The sequence below is a fragment of the Vitis vinifera genome, chromosome 15 (assembly GCF_030704535.1).
Source record: "Vitis vinifera cultivar Pinot Noir 40024 chromosome 15, ASM3070453v1".
NCBI classification, from domain to species: Eukaryota; Viridiplantae; Streptophyta; class Magnoliopsida; order Vitales; family Vitaceae; genus Vitis; species Vitis vinifera.
Window position 1 is genome coordinate 22,912,800 of NC_081819.1, and position 19,661 is coordinate 22,932,460.

Genomic DNA, 19,661 nt, shown 5'->3' on the forward strand with positions numbered 1-19,661 from the left:
AGAGGAAAAAGGAGAGAGGAGAGAGGGTGAGAGAGAGGAGATAGGAGAGAGGAGAGAAGAGAGAGGGTGACTGTAAAAAAAAAGCAAACTCATCTCTTGAAGAGACGAGTTCCATGAAAGAAGAGAGGAAAGAGGAGAGAGGAGAGAGGGTGAGAGAGAGGAGACAGGAGAGAGGAGAGAGAAGAGAGGGTATGTAAAAAAAAGCAAACTCGTCTCTTGAAGAGACGAGTTCCATGAAAAAAAATATATATATAATTTTAAAAAAAATATATATATAATTTTAAAAAAATTCTAAACAATTATTCAAGGGAACTCGTCTCTTCAAGAGACGAGTTCCATGTAAAAAAATATATATTTTTTAAAAAATATATTTTTTAATTTAAAAAATCCCAAATTTAAAAAAAAAAAAAAATTTCCAAAAAGGGAACTCGTCTCTTGAAGAGACGAGTTCCATGTAAAAAAAATATATTTTTTATTTTAAAAAATCCCAAATTTAAAAAAAAAAAAAAAAAATTCCAAAGGGAACTCGTCTCTTGAAGAGACGAGTTCCATGTAAAAAAAAATATATATTTTAAAAAATATATTTTTTATTTTAAAAAATCCCAAATTAAAAAAAAAAAAAAAAATTCCAAAGGGAACTCGTCTCTTGAAGAGACGAGTTCCATGTAAAAAAAAATATTTTTTTTAAAAAATATATTTTTTATTTTAAAAAATCCTAAATTAAAAAAAAATAAAAATCCAAAGGGAACTCGTCTCTTGAAGAGACGAGTTCCATGTAAAAAAAAAAATATTTTTTTAAAAATATATATATTAAAAAAAAAATCCCAAATTAAAAAAAAAAAAAAAAACACACAATTCCAAAGGGAACTCGTCTCTTCAAGAGACGAGTTCCATGTAAAAAAAAAATATTTTTTATTTTAAAAAATCCCAAATTTAAAAAAAAAAAAAAATCCCAAAGGAAACTCGTCTCTTGAAGAGACGAGTTCCATGTAAAAAAAATATATTTTTTTAAATATATATATATTAAAAAAAAAATTCCCAAATTAAAAAAAAAAAAAAAAAACACACAATTCCAAAGACGAGTTCCATGTAAAAAAAAATATATTTTTTAAAAAATATATTTTTTATTTTAAAAAATCCCAAATTTAATAAAAAAAAAATAAATTCCAAAGGGAACTCGTCTCTTGAAGAGACGAGTTCCATGTAAAAAAAAATATATTTTTTTAAAAATATATATATTAAAAAAAAATCCCAAATTAAAAAAAAAAAAAAACACAATTCCAAAGGGAACTCGTCTCTTGAAGAGACGAGTTCCATGTAAAAAAAAAAATATTTTTTAAAAAATATATTTTTTATTTTAAAAAATCCCAAATTAAAAAAAAAAAAAAAATTCCAAAGGGAACTCGTCTCTTCAAGAGACGAGTTCCATGTAAAAAAAAAAATTATTTTTTTAAAAATATATATATATTAAAAAAAGAAATCCCAAATTAAAAAAAAAAAAAAAAATTAATTCCAAAGGGAACTCGTCTCTTCAAGAGACGAGTTCCCATGTAAAAAAAAATATTTTTTTAAATATATATATATATTTAAAAAAAAAAAAAAAAAAAAAACAATTCCTCAAAATTCCTAACAGACGAGTTCTCATCTAAAAAAAAATATTTTTTTTTAAATATAAAATTTCAAGAGACGAGTTCCTTTAGGAAAAAAAATATATTTTTTAAAAAATATATTTTTTATTTTAAAAAATGCCAAATTTAAAAAAAAAAAAAAAATTTCCAAAGGGAACTCGTCTCTTGAAGAGACGAGTTCCATGTAAAAAAAAATATATTTTTTAAAAAATATATTTTTTATTTTAAAAAATCCCAAATTTAAAAAAAAAAAAAAAAATTGCAAAGGGAACTCGTCTCTTCAAGAGACGAGTTCCCTTTGGATTTTTTTTTTAATTTGGGATTTTTTAAAATAAAAAATATATTTTTTAAAAAAAATATTTTTTTTTACATGGAACTCGTCTCTTCAAGAGACGAGTTCCCTTTGGAATTTTATTTTATTTTTTTTTAAAATTTGGGATTTTTTAAAATAAAAAATATATTTTTTAAAAAATATTTTTTTTTTACATGGAACTCGTCTCTTCAAGAGATGAGTTCCCTTTGGAATTTTTTTTTTTTTTTTAATTTGGGATTTTTTAAAATAAAAATATATTTTTTAAAATATATATTTTTTTTCCAAAAGGAACTCGTCTCTTGAAATTTTATATTTAAAAAAAAAATATTTTTTTTTAGATGAGAACTCGTCTGTTAGGAATTTTGAGGAATTGTTTTTTTTTTTGAGTTCCCTTTGGAATTAATTTTTTTTTTTTTTTTAATTTGGGATTTTTTTTAATATATATATATTTTTAAAAAAATAATTTTTTTTTACATGGAACTCGTCTCTTCAAGAGACGAGTTCCCTTTGGATTTTTTTTTTTTTTTTAATTCGGGATTTTTTAAAATAAAAAATATATTTTTAAAAAAATATATTTTTTTTTACATGGAACTCGTCTCTTGAAGAGACGAGTTCCCTTTGGAATTGTGTTTTTTTTTTTTTTTTTTTTTAATTTGGGATTTTTTTTTTAATATATATATTTTTTAAAAAAAATATTTTTTTTTACATGGAACTCGTCTCTTCAAGAGACGAGTTCCTTTGGAATTTATTTTTGTTTTTTTTAAATTTGGGATTTTTTTAAAAAAAATATATATTTTTTAAAAAATATATTTATTTTTACATGGAACTCGTCTCTTCACTTTGGAATTGTGTGTTTTTTTTTAATTTGGGATTTTAATATATATATTTTTTAAAAAATATATTTTTTTTTACATGGAACTCGTCTCTTGAAGAGACGAGTTCCCTTTGGATTTTTTTTTTTTAATTTGGGATTTTTTAAAATAAAAATTATATTTTTTAAAAAATATTTTTTTTTTTACATGGAACTCGTCTCTTCAAGAGACGAGACGAGTTTGCTTTTTTTTTACAGTCACCCTCTCTCCTCTCTCCTCTCTCCTCTTTCCTCTCTTCTCTCTCTCACCCTCTCTCCTCTCTCCTCTCTCCTCTCTCCTCTCTCCTCTCTTCTCTCACCCTCTCTCCTCTCTCCTCTCTCCTCTTTCCTCTCTCCTCTCTCCTATGTGGCAAAAACTACCCTATATTTGTAATAACTTCTGCCAGTACAGTAATTTAAGCATAACTTTTTTAAATTGCTGTACTATTGAGAAAAGTCCCCAAGATATATATATATACATGACTCCCTTTGTTATAAGTTGTAATTAGATAATGATATAGAATTCCAAATGACAAAAACATTGTTTTCTATCGAAACCAACGAAGGACACCCAACAAAGATACACCAACAGAAAGCCTATGTTGTTGTGATATAATCAACATTATTATATGTTATTACTTTATTCGAATTAATTTCCTGTCTTGTATCTTTGATCATGCATACCTTGTTTGATCACTAATACAATGTACAAATTATGTAATTTTTGCGAAGGAAAAGACTAGAAGAGTGTTCTAATATGAGCATTAAGGATATAATGTTTTTTTAGTAGTATCAAACAAAAATAAAGTACCATAGAGATACACACAAGAATACCACACATATAAAAGGAAAATTATTGAAAAGTGTTTCTCATTTATCGTTTATGTAAATTATTTTATTTTTATTTTATTTTTATATTCTTAACGTTCATTGACACAACAAAGACCAAGCCAACTTCAAATTGTATCAAAATCAACAAATCAAAGTTTTACATTTCGTATGTAGCCATCCATCCACATCTACAAGGTTTTTAGGAATGTAGTTTTTGTAGCGAAAGTTGATTGTTTTATTCTTCCGAATGTTCTATGATTGTGAGTTCTCACTTCTCCATGTATTCCCAAAATAAATAAATAAATAAATAAAATAAAGGAATCAACTTTTAAATCCTTCTACTATCAACCCCAATAAAGTTACCATGCCAATTAAGTGACATGTCTCTAATCAAATAGCCAATCAAAGAAAAAAGTCTTCCCAATAGGAATGACCTCACATTTCCCCATCCAGACACTTCCTCAAAATAGAGGAGAATCCACCTAACTTAACATATAATGGCTGCTCTTTATTAGAATCACCCAAAAACAAGGTATCATTTTCCACCCTGTTTTCTCTAACACCTACCTTGGAATTCAAGATGAGACCTCCCCTCTACTACCCTTTGAATAAAGCAGCTCAACACTTCCATTATAAGAATGAAGAGATATGGAGAAAGCAGATCCCCTTTTTCAAACCTCTAGGACTTTGAAAGAAACCCAAGGGAGATCCATTGATCAACATGAGAAACAAGCCATAGAGATGCAAAATTTTATCCACCCAATCTGTTTCTGCACAAAACCAATCAAACTCAAAACTGAAGACAAAAAACCCTAGCTCACATGATCATAAGTCTTCTCGATGTCTAGCTTGTACACTACTACAAGTTACCTCAAGTCGATAATTACCTCATTAGTAATAAGAACAGCATCCAAAATTTGTCTTCCAGAACTGCCAAAACATCTTCACAAAAAAGATCTCTCTAAACTATCTCTACTGCTCCCAACTGTTTAAGGATCTCCCTCTCAATGCTTGGATGACTACTCAGCTTCTTCACATCAAATGATCAAAGAATAAGACAAGAAAAGAAGATGAGGTAGCAGATTTGCTCAAGTGCTTTTCTTCCCATTTCTTTCTTCTTGTTACAACTTTTTAAATGTTGAAGCTCCGTCTTGCTAGCCTAGTGGAAAGCTAAGGTATAAGACTCAAGAGTGCTGTGAAGAAGGTAAGCTATATACCACTTATAATTATTAACCAAAAGTGTAAAGATGTACATAGGCAGTGATGACAATGAACAATTTTGAGGCTGGCAGGGATGGTGGCATGCCATCTGAACAAGAAAGACTCTGATAACACACCAGTTGTGGCACTGTCAACAGGATGGTTCAACAAACAGCATAGGTGATTTGAAAACATTACCATCTATGGGAATGGAGGGAGCATGAAAGCCATGGCAGTCATGAGTGCGATCAACCATGGCGTGTGATGCTGACCATGACTACCAGCCCCCATGACCTAATGTCCTTGATGCCTCTAAAGCTGTTTGTAAGGCCTTGGGAGTGCCGCAAAGAGTGTGGTTTCTCATTATTTTGACCTTGAAATTGAAAGGTCATATAAATTCACAATGTTTTGGATGTCAAAACAAGAGAAATATAACAGTAATCTTTTCTTTCTTACCTCTTCCCATTATTTTCTCACCATCCAAATAAGCTTCCAATGACCAATGAGCAACCCATCTAAAAGAATAATTAATGTATTAGCTGTGGTGAAAGCCTCTGCTCAGTCTTCAGTTATACTGGCCAATTGAGATCAATTTTGACGATATCTTGAATTATTTGGCTGCTTTATGAGTTTCTTTTTGCCTTGTATAACTTGCTCTCCCAGTGCAAAGCATCCAACTTGATCATTAGTTAGCGATCACCAGTAGCCTCTGCAGGAGCAAGATCCATTCTTGAAATGATGGAAGCGGCTCGAGTCTCTGACTATGATTTCATGTTCAATGATTATAGAGATATATGTAAAGGCACTATGGCAATCACCACATGCACGAAGGTTCTTGGTGATGCGAATAGGAGCCCCTGGAGCTGTTGTTAGAATACCATAAGCAAGAGCCAACTTCTCACTGTGTTCAGAAAGAAGATCACCTTTCTCCTCATCATCCACATCATGGAGAGCAAACCTATTGTCGGGAACATAGCCGAGGGCTTTGATGCGTTGCATAAGATCTCTAAGGAGATCATAGATTTGTTGAGACATTGGATGAGACCAGTCTCCTGCAAAAAATGTTGCAGTGCCCTTCCTCCCTTGGACCCAACTGCAACCTGGTCTCTTCTTGATCCCTGTATTTTTCATCAAATATCTGATCCTAGCCACATCTTTCCAACACCTGGCATTGGCATAAATGTTTGAGAGTAGGGTATAGGACCCATCATTCCCCGACTCCAACTCTAATAACTGGTTTGCGGCATATTCCCCAAGTTCAACATTTGCATAGACCCTGCAAGCACTAAGCAATGCTACCCACACTGCTGGGGTTGGTTTCATAGGCATGCCTCTTATGAGTTCCATAGCTTCATCCAAACGACCAGCACGACTCAAGAGATCAACCATGCAGGCATAGTGTTCTGCTCCAGGAACCACTCCAAAGTCCTTGTTCATGCCATTAAAGTAATTGATCCCCTGATCAACCATCCCAGAATGGCTGCAAGCATAGAGCACAACTACAAAGGTCACACCATCAGGCACCAGACCCACTTTCTGCATCTCATAAAAAATCTGCAGAGCTTCTTCTCCACGCCCATGCATGCCATAGCCTGTCATTAGGGATGTCCAGGAAACACCATTCCTCTGGTGCATGTTGTCAAAAACAACCCGAGCTGCATCAACATCTCCAGATTTGGAATACATGTCTATAAGGCAATTAGCCACAAATAACATCGCAGACTCAAAACGGTTACGTAATACATAAGCATGAATTTGTCTACCAAATCTTAGTGCACCCAAACGAGCACACGCCATCAGAGCACAAGATATAGTAAAAGCATTTGGCATTACAAAGTTATCAGGTTGGAGCATCTGGGAGAAAAGTTCTAAGGCTTCGTTAGCTTCCCCATGCTGGGCATTTCCACCAATCAAGACTGTCCAAGTCACCACACTCCTATCTTTTGGTGGTATCAAATCAAACATTGCTCGTGCAGCTTTAGGGCTTTTGCACTTGGAATACATATCAATAAGAGCATTAATCACCATCAGATCATCCCCTGGATCATTCTCATCTAGGTTCAGAATCCATTTGATGGCATGACAATGAGTTTCCTTCCCATGAAGTAGTGTTCCTGCCAAAGCACAACCTGATAGAAGGGACACAAGGGTAACAACATTAGGCTCTGATCCACAAAGTCGCATTTGCCGAAACACGTCCAGGGCTTCGAAACCAAGACCCCTCTGAGCATACCCGGCAATCACAGCACTCCAAGTCACTACATTGAGCTCAATCTTCTCCTCCCGAATCTTCTCAAACAAACCCAGGGCATCATCAAATCTACCAATCTGAGAATACCCAGTAACCATAGCATTCCAAGAAACCACATCCTTAACCTTCATTCGCTCAAAAACCTTGTTTGCCTCCTCCATCATGCCACACTTTGCATACATATCAACCACAGCATTACCCACGAACACATCCTCAAACAATCCACTCCGAAGAGCATAACCATGAACCTGCTTGCCCCGCGACCACGCACCCACTGAAGCACAAGCAGGGAGTACATTAACAAGGCTAACAGCATCCGGGCGGATTCCAAGATCCTCGGTCATTCTCTCAAACATCTTCATCGCCCTAATTGAATCACCACCCTGCATATAAGCTGCCACAATCGAATTCCACGAAACCAAATCTCCAACTCCCCTCTCCCGCATTTCATCAAACACCTGTCTCGCATTCTCCCAAGCCCCACACCGCCCGTACATCGATACCAACCCATTACCCACAAACACATTCCACTCAAACCCACTAGCAAACACCACCGCATGCACCGAAGCCCCACATCGAAACGACGGAATCTCCCCACAAGCCTTGAGGACAAAAGGGAAGGTATAATGATCCGGCCTCCACCCCAGCCTCTGCATCCGCCGGTAAAGTTGGAGGACATCTTCGAGAAAACCCAGATGCACACTTCGTCTAATCAGCTGATTCCACCAGAAAACAGTATGTGAAGATGGGTGGAGGCGCCGGAGGACTGACAAGGCTTTGGCGGGGGAGTTGAAGGTGAGGTACATGGAGATGATGTGGGTGGGGTCATGGGGTAGGCCTTGGACGAGGAGTTGTTGGTGGATGAGCTCGGCGGACGCTAGGGATTTGCATTGGTGGAAGAGGGTGGAGGTGAGATCAGTGGTTGATGACGCAGTGGAGAAGAAGAAGGTGGTGAGGAAGAGAAGTGGAGGCTTTGGCTTTAGGCGTGGCAACGATATTAGCATCGTAGCCGTGGCCGTGGTGGCGGCAGACTTTAAACTACCAATTAAACCGGTTTGCATCCGAGCCTAACGGCTCTCTTCATCTTTATTTTTTATTTTTTATATTTCATATATATATATATATATATATATATATTTTAAATTAAGAATATGTAGGGTTGGATTTTGAGCATTCAAATTGAATTGATTTCATAGGTTTTTATATGTTAAGAATCAAATTAATTATTTAAAAAAAAAAAAAAACTGATTGGCTTGGTTATGTTTAATGACAATAATTGATGATTATTTTGTTTAAGGTTTTTTTGGGTTACTTTTTCTGAAATGAAAAAGTTTGGATATTGTGAATCATAAAACCAAAAAATATTAAGGTTATGTTTGATTTTTAAAAAATTTGAGGAAAAGACTAGAAAAATAAAATAAAGAGAAAAATGAGAAGAGAAAAAATAAAAAATAAATTTAAATTAATAAATTATTTTTAATATTTTATAAAACTCATTTCACTTATTTTTTTTCATTATATAAAAATTAATAATTTAAAAATATATAAAATTTTAACTAATTTTAATTATATTTAATTTAATTTCATATTTTCTATAATAAAAATATAAAACAAAATATTAGAAAATTAATTTTCTTTTCTTTTATAACACTTTTTGGAACCAGTTGCAACCTAAATGATATTATTAAAATCCATGTCAAATCATATTGGTAATCTAATTTACGAATTATACTAAATAGTCCCATTATAGAAAAACTTTATGAAGTTACGGTTTGAGATTTTCTAAATCTGAAAAATGTGTACTAAATTAATAATATAATGAACAAATATTTTATACTATAGGTATATATAACTCTTACTTTGATTTCTTAATTTGTAGTGTAATTGATTTTTTGAAAAAATGATTTAAAAAAGGAAATTGGCAATTTTTTGTTTGAAAGACGGGGGCAGTGATAACAAGTTCTTGAACATCCACAGCAGATGCTGTCTGGAACCTGGAGAATGAAGCATCATACATCTGATTTGCAGCATGCTTGCCTAGCTGAAGACCAAATTTATGTATAATAAAGAGTTCTCAGAAGAATGTCATGTATGTCCACTTCCCATGACCAAAACATACTAAATCACAAGCACAAGAGGTAAATACCAAAAGAAACTTTGCCAAAAAGAAACCAGCAATCTGTATCTACAACATGCTGTCTGTCTTGGCTGGCAGACGACGGAAGAAATTGATCGGTGCTGAAGGCAACCTGCCCCGGAATCTGGGATGCCTCATGTGATAAAACCCAGCCACCAAAGCCAGCACCTGGAAGGGGGTGATGTACAGAACAAGGGCAACAAGAAGACAGAACACCAGAAATATGGTTGTGGCCCGGGGATCTCGCCAGCTTAGCAGAGCCTGGAACCGTTCTCCTTGGGTTGCAACATCGCCCACTACAGTCTGAATCCTTCCAGCCACACTCCTCAGCCGGTCATACCTCATTCGGACCAACTCTGAGCCCCGGGAGGTTGGAAATGAATCAAACTCCTCATCAAGCTCATCAGGGTGGACATTGTCAGCATAAGATATTTTTGTGTTCATGTGAGGAGGGTATCTGGGGCGGCCCCGGTAGTTCCAAAGCCCTATCATAAACATGTAGAGAAACACTGTTGGCAAGATCAGCTCTGGAAAGCATACCAACATCACAAACAGAACATGTACCAGCCCTGTTGTGATGGGGTTTTTCCATGTGCAGACTTCCCCGAACCATTTTCCAACTGCAATTAATCCTGAGAAAACTGACATTAGCCGGAAAAAATTGGCCTTGCTGCGTCTCATGCTCCAGAGATGGGAGTCCATATCAGACATGTATTCGATTACTTCCTTCCGAAGAGGGGGTTCTGACCGGCTAAGCCTGGCTGCCACTATGTTGACAGCCTGGTGGCGCAGCATGTCCTGCTGCATTACAGTGAACGGCTTTATATAGTGCATTTTTGGCAAAAGGGGGCGTGAGTATATCAGCATTGTGTTCATCAAGGATGTGCATGAAAACCGTATTGCCAGATGCAGCTCACCCATCTTTTTGACACCATTGGGGTGAAGGACCAGAAGCGGGTAAGTGTGAGTATAAACACGACCGGTTTCAAGAGTAGAAATTCGAATGCGAACCTTCCCAATTTTCAGGTCTCTGTTACCGTTTGAACCCCCAACATGGCAGTTATCAAAAACCCCAATTGTGATAACTGTGGCTGGATCATAAACCTCCCAAGTGTACTGCTCGTTGTATTTTGGGCTCAAGCTGTTCATTATGGTTCGAGTCCGAACCCATTTCTGACCATACTTTGCTACACAGTATGTGTCTGATGTACCCTTTTGATCCCTTGTTTTCATCGGATGGAGCCCATCAGCATTTAGAATACCCAGCTCCAAGACACCAATTGAGGGGGTCCGGAGCCAGAGCTGCTTTAGTGAGGGTCGGAGATCACTGCTGTAGTGTGTTGACTCGTCATGCACATGGTAACCTCCCTCAAGGAAAAGACAGAGCCGGAGTCTACTAGCAAACTTATCTTTCTTATCTTTCTTACTCTGATCCACATCCATGACGTATGCCTTTTCAAGGTGATACCATCGAGAACGATCGATTCGATCATCATGTCGAACCTCAGCACGTTTTTCAATGGCGCTCAATGGTATAATGGTCCTCCCAATTGTCTCGTCTTTGTTTGGACCCACACGATCTTCCACTGAAAGCATCAGGTGATCTTCAAAGGGTTCAGCAACAACAAATATCAAATCTTCATTCCAGAGTGGGTTCAGAGTTCGAGCTTGAGTTGGCTTTGTCTTTAAAATCTGATTACCAATTTGAGCCTTCACGTATACATCTGGGAAACGAGTCTTTTCAGTGGTAACCAAGTCTTGCGCCTCAACTATAGTAACTCGGACATACCAAAGTCTTGGTGAATGGTAAACTTTAGATCGTATATATGAGGAGCCAGCTGCAGAGCTATCATGATGGGAAGCTGCATCTGAATGCCATGCATCAGGAAAAGCCTCATCAGCTTGTGTGCCATACCATACTGCAAGCATCAGTTCTCCATTATTTTTCTCTCCCTTACTGTTTGCAATCCTATACCATTCTGGGGCCAATGGACTATCTGGCGGGACCCGAGTGGGAACATCACTGAGATCAAATCGAACAAACCCAACAATATCATCTTTTAACATATCCTTATCCTTGACCACAACTTCCAGAACAGATGACTGCATCCTGTCCCCAGCAAAAGCAAACACTTCATTCCATTCAGGGTTTTTGTTTTTCTCAAAGTGTTTTGTAATTCCCTTGTAGTTCCCAACTCTTACTTCAACAAATGGGTCAAGGCTCCCGGTAACATCCTTGGTAGGAAGATCACGGGCTTTCACAACTCGTACAAAAAGGTAATGCATTTGCTCAACAAGATCATAGGTGCTGGCTGGCTTGTCTGCACGTATAACTCGCCCCCCAACAATCTGTCCCCCTCCAAGGATAGGGCTTGTCTCTTTAAGTTGATAATCCAATGGTTGAGAAGCCGAACCTGAGAACATGCGAACAATTCTTGAACCCTGCGGTTCGGCTCTCATCTGATCAGCCCCAAATCTTCCTGGCTCTTGTGACATGGCTGCAGGGTGTTGTTGTTGTGGGACATTTGTGTTTGGAAGGTGATGAAATGTGTGCCTTGCCTCGGCTTTGTCATTAGAGAATGCGCCCTGGACCATGTTCTGGACAATGTTCTGAACTTGTTGGACAGGCCCTTGAGCTTGGGTTCTGTGCGAATCTGTAAGCACAGAGGATTCCATTGCTGGAAGTGGATTTGAGGATCTTATGGAAGGGTCATCAGTAAGAAAGACTTTAAGACCAAGTTCTCCTTTTACACGCGACAAAATGCCTCGTTTCTCCAAAGGGTAGTGCAAAACAGCAGCATCAGAATAGGGGACGAATGATGTCCCAGTGAGCCGAACCTTCCCAAGGAAGGATTTAGAATTGGTGGTCTTTACAAGGTTATAGACCCAGGCTTCAAGATTGAGATTAGATAGGTTGTTTGGATCAGAAATGTTGAAGTAGAAGCTTTCATTCCAAACTGGATTGAGATCCTTCTCTTTGGTAGTGGTACGAAATTTCTGGTTATCGAAGTGGAGCTCCACAAAGGCACTGGCTGAGCCCTGCCCATCTTTAGGCATGAGGTTGTGAGCACTCACAACCTCCACTCCTAGCTTCAAATTTGACATGGTGTTCTTTTATGTAATCCTCCAAGACTTAGTGAACAAAAACAAGGTATTGTCCTGAAGGAAGGAACAAAGAATTTAGCAACAGTGGCTTTCTAATAGACAAATAAATGCAATGTCGCAGGAAAAACTGAAGAATCAACGAATGCCCAGTCAATTTTACATTCTCCTCATCCTACTATCACAGACAGCATCTCCAAATCTAGGACATTAATGAACCTTCACAAAGTAATATTCAACAGTGATTAACATCACTATAATTCAGAAGATATAAACAAAGACTCCGGAAACTAAATTCACTCTATAATCTTAGAAAAACAAATGGGTGTTGTGAACTGGTGGAGACACCAATTTCCTCCAGAATCAACCCTTAAATGACTCTTAAGAGTTAAAACTTCCTATATATGGAATCAAGCTCATAACATAGAAAAGAATCCAAAAGTAATGAAAGAAACCATTGATTAATTTCCATAGATTCCTACACAAAGGGAAAGAGAGAATCTAAAAAAGTTCAGATTGAACAAGAGGTAGATTCTGAATAAAAGCCACAAAGCTTTTAGGATATTCTTGAGAAAATTATGGATAAAAAAGGGGGAAAAAAAAAAAGGCGCTTGATTTTCTCAGCAGCAAAACAGGCATCTAATTCCTCTTGTCATCAACTTCACAGATGAAAAACTAGGACAAAGATATGGCTCTGTTTTCCAGGGGCAAAAAAAGGTATTTTCTTACAGCTTCCAAAATACTAATAATAATAATAATAATATTATTATTATTATTATTAAAAAAAAAAAAAATCTCTTTACATCAAACCGCTCGAGAAAAATTGTTTCTACAAATATTTTTCCCTGAATAATTAGAGAAGTCAGCTTTCTAATCCGATTCTCAAAATTCTCGGGAAAAAACAAAACCAGAAAAATCCTTTTTTTTTTTTTTTTCTGCAAAACAGAGTCATCTAGAAAACAAAATTCCGCAGATTTTTCACAACGTTCAACAGATATCCGCACCCAAAAAAAAAACAAAAAATTTAAAATAAAAATAAAAACAACAACAACAAACAATCCTGCCAAACGCCACGAAAGCGCCTCACTTTTCCCTTCGCCTACCAGAAAACGCAGGAAAACAAAAAGAAAACCTGGAAACTCGTCTCATTCAACCCAATTCAACCCCAACCTGCCGGAAAATCCCAAGTTTCCTCTCTTTTCCCACGCTTTTCCAGCAACCAAACAACAGATATCCACACAAACAAAAAGAAACAACAAAATGACAATCAGAAAAACCAACAAAGATACAAACCAACCTTCTCTTCAGCTTCAAAGTTTGCCGATTCGCTTCGCAAGCTGCCGACACAAGCTCACACCTCTTGATCCTCGAGCTGATCAACGAGCAATCCTCCTCTAGAGCTCTCACCTTTAAAGAAGAGAAAGCGACCGCTTCAGAGAGAAAAGAAGAAGAAGAAGCTGAGAAACCCTAGAAATAGCTTCTGCGATGCTTCGGAGAAGAGAGAAGATAGAGAGAGAGTCGTCGAAAACGAGTAGAGAAAGCGAGAGGAGGTCACCGCAAGTATCCGTTTCCGCTTGTTTTTTCTTCCTCTTCTGCCAAACAGAACCTAAGGACTGAAAGGCGTTTTAAACCTGTTGTATTCCTCTTAAAACGACGTCGTCCATCTTTTCCCTACTCGCGGTTGTTTGGTCAGTCCCATTACTCGCGCTGGCCGCTTTTTGAATATTCGGATATTTTCTTCCTCTTTGCTTTCCACAATTAACGATTAAAAATATCGCTGTCCACCAAAATATCAAGACTTTGTAAAAAAAATATTAATAAAATGAAAATTAAAATATGATTAATAAATATAAAATTTAAAATATAATTTTGACAAATAATAAAATAATTAATAATACATATATTAAAATTAATTATTAAATTCATTAGAAGAAGTAATTTATATGGATTATTGATAAATTAGTTTTTAAAATAAAGATATTTTTATAGAAAACTATTAGTTTTAAGTGTAAAATAATGTAATATACACAAAATTAATAAATAAAAAAGATAAAGTGGTTGCATCGCAATCACATTTCACACCCCACTATATTTATTTATAAAAAAATGACTTGAAGAAAAGTCTAGTTTGGTACCAACTTTAGATTTTTTTTAAAGTCAATGAGACCAATTTGATTTAATCAATAACCCATTTTTTTATTTTCTTTAATTCATATTTATTTTTAATGATTTCTCATTATATCTTATAAAAACACCTGAAAAGTATCTCGAAATTATTTTAAAAATAATATATTTTTAGAATAAATTTTCAAATAAACTATTCTATGTAATAAGCGTTTTTGACATCGGTTGCCAAACAAACAAACCCTTCACTACCAGAATTTTAAGAATTTATGTCCACCTGCAACTGCAAGTACAATTTTCAATTCCTAATTATCTTACTTTCACTTCTCCTAACGTTCACACGATAAAATAATTTTATTTTCAATTTCTATAATTCGAGGAAGGCCCTGAGTGTGGTCGCTCACACACTTTATCATCATCTTATAACATCATAGGCCCTGTGTTAAATCATCTCCAGGTGGCTAATAATTAAAACATCAAAAGACGAACCGGTCCCACCGGGGATGAGTGATAAGTTCCAACGATCCGACGGTCCTGGTTCGGAACATCATGCACAAGGTGGGGCCGTCCATACCGTAGTCTCCGTCCTAACACTACACAGTATAATATTCTGGTAAGAAAAGGCTGGCCGGGATGGGACAAGAGTTAGGATATGGATAGTAAAATGGCGGATTTCGCCCTGACCTTTTGGGAAAAATACATCCGGGAGGTGGGATAGGGGTCGAAAGTGGAAAAGTGGGGTAAAGCATTATGATTATCTGAAAGCGCCATGCAATGGGTAGGAACCACGTAGGATGTTGCCACGTGTGGGGCACCTATTGGCTGTTGACGTGTGTGGCCTTGAACTTTTGGAGATTATCTTAACTCGGATTTGACTAGACTTTCATCACTCGTGACTCACCCACCACGGTTACAAATAAAACAAAGATTAATAACTTTTTTCCCAAGTTTTATCCACTTACTTAATAATTAAGGCTTCATTAAATAATATAAAAATAAATACAAGTGGCATTAAAAATGAAATATAAACCGCTTATATCTTTTTCAAATTTTATTATAAAATAATTAAAAATCCAAAAATGGGGATCTCACAAAATAATAATAATAATAATAATGGTAAAGGTTGGTTTATGACATGGTTATTTTTGTAACAATATTTCTAAATCTAATAATTATATGGTTGATAAATTTATTAGTGCCCACAACAAATTATTATTATTTTTTACAAGTTTTATCTATTTAAAAAATATAGATTCTAAATTTTTTTTTTTGTAAAATATTACTTTAAAATTAATTCTTAATACTTTAAAATAAATCTATAATTTTTCGTATTATAGTCATGATTCACGTTCAATATATTAATGAAAAAATAAAATATTATTTTAAACAAGAAAGTGGATTCCCAAAGGAAAGAAGACAAAAAGTTTTGATGTCACATTCGAATTCCCAAATTATTTTGAAAGCAACAATGAGAGAGTTTTTAAAGAAAGATTCGTTGGAAATGCTTTTCACGGGGTTATTGCCTTTACTTTCCTTCTCCTGCACATTAAAGTGGTGATTTATTTGGCCGTTACGTCCCTCGCCTTACATATTAAGGTGGTTATCCATTCATTAATGGTCCTACAATGGTTTCATTGATATCGAAAGCACACCACAAATAAGGTGATGTTAAGGGTACGTCTTTGGGTCGTATGTATTAATTCAGTATTTTAGTATTTTATTTTATTAATTTAAAACCCCTTCAGAATCAAATTACTGTACTGATTTGGTATTTTACCAAATTTCCAATCTCGATAATTTAAATTATGTAATAAAATTTAAATCTATATATGATGATATAAATATATGATATTATAATAAAAAAAAAAAATAAGATCAGAGTAGAAAAGAATGACAACGAAATACAAGTAAGATACAAAAGGATGTGGTCAAATTATATTTGTGACCCATTGTGATTGATCTTGGTTTTTAGTAGGTGCTGATTTAGGATTCTAGAAGATTTAACAAACTTTTATGATGATGGTGATGGATATAGAATATTTAGATGGTTGGTATTAAGATAGGGTTTGCCATGTTAGTAAGTGGTACGTTTCACTACCATATAAAAATGGTTTCATAGATTATGAGTTTTCACATGTGCACCTTAGTTTTACTTAAAACTTATTTGTTTTATACTCCACGTCTTATTATTTTTACTTTATATATAGTTTCATCATCTTATATTTTCATCTCATCATTTTATATCGTAATTTTTTTTAAAATTTAGGTTGTGTTTGTTTTTTTACTTAATTCTAAATAGAACTTTAATGCTTAATATGTTAAATATTAGGTTGTTTGTTTTTATAGTATTTTATTTCTGTAAAGTATTAAAAAGTAAAGAAAACTACTATGTTATTTTTTCTATTTAAAAAAAGTTATATATTTTGGTTTTTTCTATTTAGTAAAAAGTTTATAATTAGTCATGAAAAAGTAGAAAAACAAACAACCTAAATTCTGAAAACAAATTACTTTCAGTAAAAAAAAAAAAAAAAAAAAAACATCACCTTAGTCTTATTCGTTTGTATTCTTATTTAATAGTTCAGATTTCAGTATAAACTTATGAGCTACATTGAAAGTTTGATATTGTACTAATTGGTACTTTTCGATATGATACTAAAAAAAATATCATCAATTTAGAGGTGTCACGTGTACATATGATTCCACCATGTTCTCATTGATTTGTCCTTTATACACAATTTTGTAGTTTCATACCCTCATTTTATTTTCTGAATTTTGGTCTCGGTGTTTTGTACTATAGTCTTATTTCTTTATAATTGATTCAATTTAATTATACCTTAATATCATTTATTTGCACATTCTTTCAATGATGTAATACTAAATTTGTATCATACATCTTTTCATTAAAATAAATACAAGTATAAAATCTTTCTCCCTTTTTTTCTGGGAACATAAAATATTAAATAGCTAATTTAATTAAATATTAACATCCAACTCATTATGAATGAATTATTAATCTATATATTTAAGAATTTAAATTTTTAAATGTATAAAACTTCCAAAATAATAATTAATTATAGGCACTAATAATTTTACCAATTAGAATGATTTAATTTTTCGAAATTATTAAATACTATAGAGAGAAAAAGAACGCAATGATTTAGAAATGGGAATCCTAAAGGTTAGTCATGCCAGTATAGGGAAAAAACAATTTGTAATCAAATGTTAAAAGAGTACATCTAGCAGCTTTAATAGTTTCTTTATACGTGCCCCTTTGTCAACCATACAATCATTTCCTTTAGAAATATCGTTCACCAAATGATCATCATCCCAAACCAACCTTTTGCCTCTTTTTATTTTTCACTTTCTTTTTTTTTTTTAAGATCCCAATTAGGTAAGACATTGCTATCTCATGGCAAGGATGTAAAAAATTAGTTCAAAAATTTAAAATTAAATTAAGTCGGTAAAAATAAATTAGACTCGAGAGCTTGTAGTTGTGAATCCTCCAAATCTCCGACATTAAAAGATCACCCCATAAGTTGAAACTCCTTATTTGGTCGATTAAGATCCCGAACCCTATTTGAAAGTACATGTTTTGGGGCAAATAAATGGAATAAGTCAAATAATCTATTATGTTTGAAAAGTTTTTACTTATAATTTTAATTTTATTTAAAATTAATGAGATATTTAATATAATTAAAGTCACATAATTTGTTAGCTTAAAGTTTTATAATAAATATAATCTAAATATCTATTATACTTAAGATTTAAATATATTTTTTAATATATTTTGAACTCGTCTTAGAATATCGGAGTAAAAATATTTGACTTTAGGCACTGTGTGTTATAGATTTTTCATCTAAAAGATTATTTTTATATTATAAAAACCTTTTAAGGCTCTTCATTATAAAATTATTTATTTTTAATATAATTTTTTAAGTTAGCAAAATTTATAATTTATATCTGGATACGTATAATAACACTATTGAAATTCTTTATATAATTTCATAAATATCAAAATTAGGTAGAATATTTTAGTACTATTAAAAAAAATAAATAAATACATCCTTTTCTTGGTTTAATTTTTTAATTCAATTTTTATGATTTTTTTTAAAAATTTGTAGAGGCCGGTCATGGTCGTCACTTTGTTTATAAAATTAACGTCAATATAGGTTGTGTAAGGTGATGTGTATTCCCTTTAATTTATACTATTTCTACATTATTTTTTAATCAATCAATAATTAAATTAAAAATAATCATCCAATTATTTGATCTCACTTGTCACACCCTCATCTTCTTCAATTTAAAAAAATTTAAGCTCACCCATACCTATTTTTTAGCATTATCATAAAATTTTTTTATTTGTTTCTAAAAAGCTGGGCTTTTGGCAGATCATTCTGGCACGGGTCCTGGTTGATCTTGATTTTCTGGCTTCCCAAACAGGTCATTGATGTGAAAAATATTTAAAAAACCCTTGTCTTCTTTGCTGAGAACAAAAAGGCAAAGCACATGGCTGGGAAAAAAAACTAGGGATGGTCAATTTCCTTGGACAGATATGCTAGGATTCATTTTCTAGGATACTTTCCTGGAAAGGCCTGAGAAAAAAGTGATTACAAAATCAAGAGAATAATTTCCCCAAAATAAAAAATAAAGAAAAAAAATATGGGCAAGAAGAGAAGATATCGAATATTTAAACACTTTTTTATTTGGATATTAGTTTGTATAAAATTATAAAAAAAAAAAAGTCTTTAATAAGAAAATATCATTCACAAAAATGCTAAAAATTAAGAGCTCTTTATCACTTTACAGGTGTCAGGCATTTCCCTATGGGGATTGTTTATTCACATGTGGTGATGAGTGGTTCACGTGGGTTCGAACCATGACTAAACCTACATGAGAGAGAAGTTGGGAGGTGGTTGGGTCCCATGAATCAAAGGAATTGCCGATGCACCACAAAAGGCTGATCCAAAATGAATCCCATCAAAGTGTGGAATATTTTTTCCTTGAAGCCAAACATTGGTCTTCTCCACCTAAAATTTTTAGGCAAAAGTTTGGATTTGACTTGCCATCTTCCAACTCAAAGTAATTTTGGATTTTCACACCAATCACGAAACATAAATGAATCGAAAAAGTGAAACAGACTCTACCTAAATTAAATATATTTATTAACATAACTTAATATCCTAATTTAAAGTTAAAAATCATTTTAAATAATTAAAATAAATATA

General features: G+C 33.7%; 2 protein-coding genes across 4 annotated transcripts; both read right to left on the minus strand.

Annotated features, from left to right (window-relative positions):
* Positions 1-3,976: 3,976 nt before the first annotated feature.
* On the minus strand, positions 3,977-8,155 carry LOC100248312 (pentatricopeptide repeat-containing protein At5g16860). 3 transcript variants are annotated; one of them, XM_010663463.3, is made up of 2 exons: positions 5,279-8,155; positions 3,977-5,195 (listed from the first exon to the last, which is right to left on the minus strand). In XM_010663463.3, the coding sequence occupies exon 1, from the start codon at positions 8,132-8,134 to the stop codon at positions 5,519-5,521; it is 2,616 nt and encodes an 871-aa protein (XP_010661765.2). In that variant the 5' UTR covers positions 8,135-8,155; the 3' UTR covers positions 3,977-5,195; positions 5,279-5,518. The 3 variants fall into 3 exon arrangements, with proteins under 3 accessions (XP_010661765.2, XP_010661762.2, XP_010661763.2); XM_010663460.3 differs by having other exon boundaries at positions 4,027-4,781; positions 4,876-8,155; XM_010663461.3 differs by having other exon boundaries at positions 4,027-4,392; positions 4,510-8,155.
* Positions 8,156-9,106: 951 nt separating this feature from the next.
* LOC100253432 (multiple C2 domain and transmembrane region protein 5) lies at positions 9,107-13,929 on the minus strand. The gene is made up of 2 exons (XM_002271554.5): positions 13,610-13,929; positions 9,107-12,369 (listed from the first exon to the last, which is right to left on the minus strand). Exon 2 carries the CDS (start codon positions 12,313-12,315, stop codon positions 9,259-9,261), a length of 3,057 nt encoding a protein of 1,018 aa, XP_002271590.1. The 5' UTR covers positions 12,316-12,369; positions 13,610-13,929; the 3' UTR covers positions 9,107-9,258.
* Between the last annotated feature and the right edge of the window lie 5,732 nt (positions 13,930-19,661).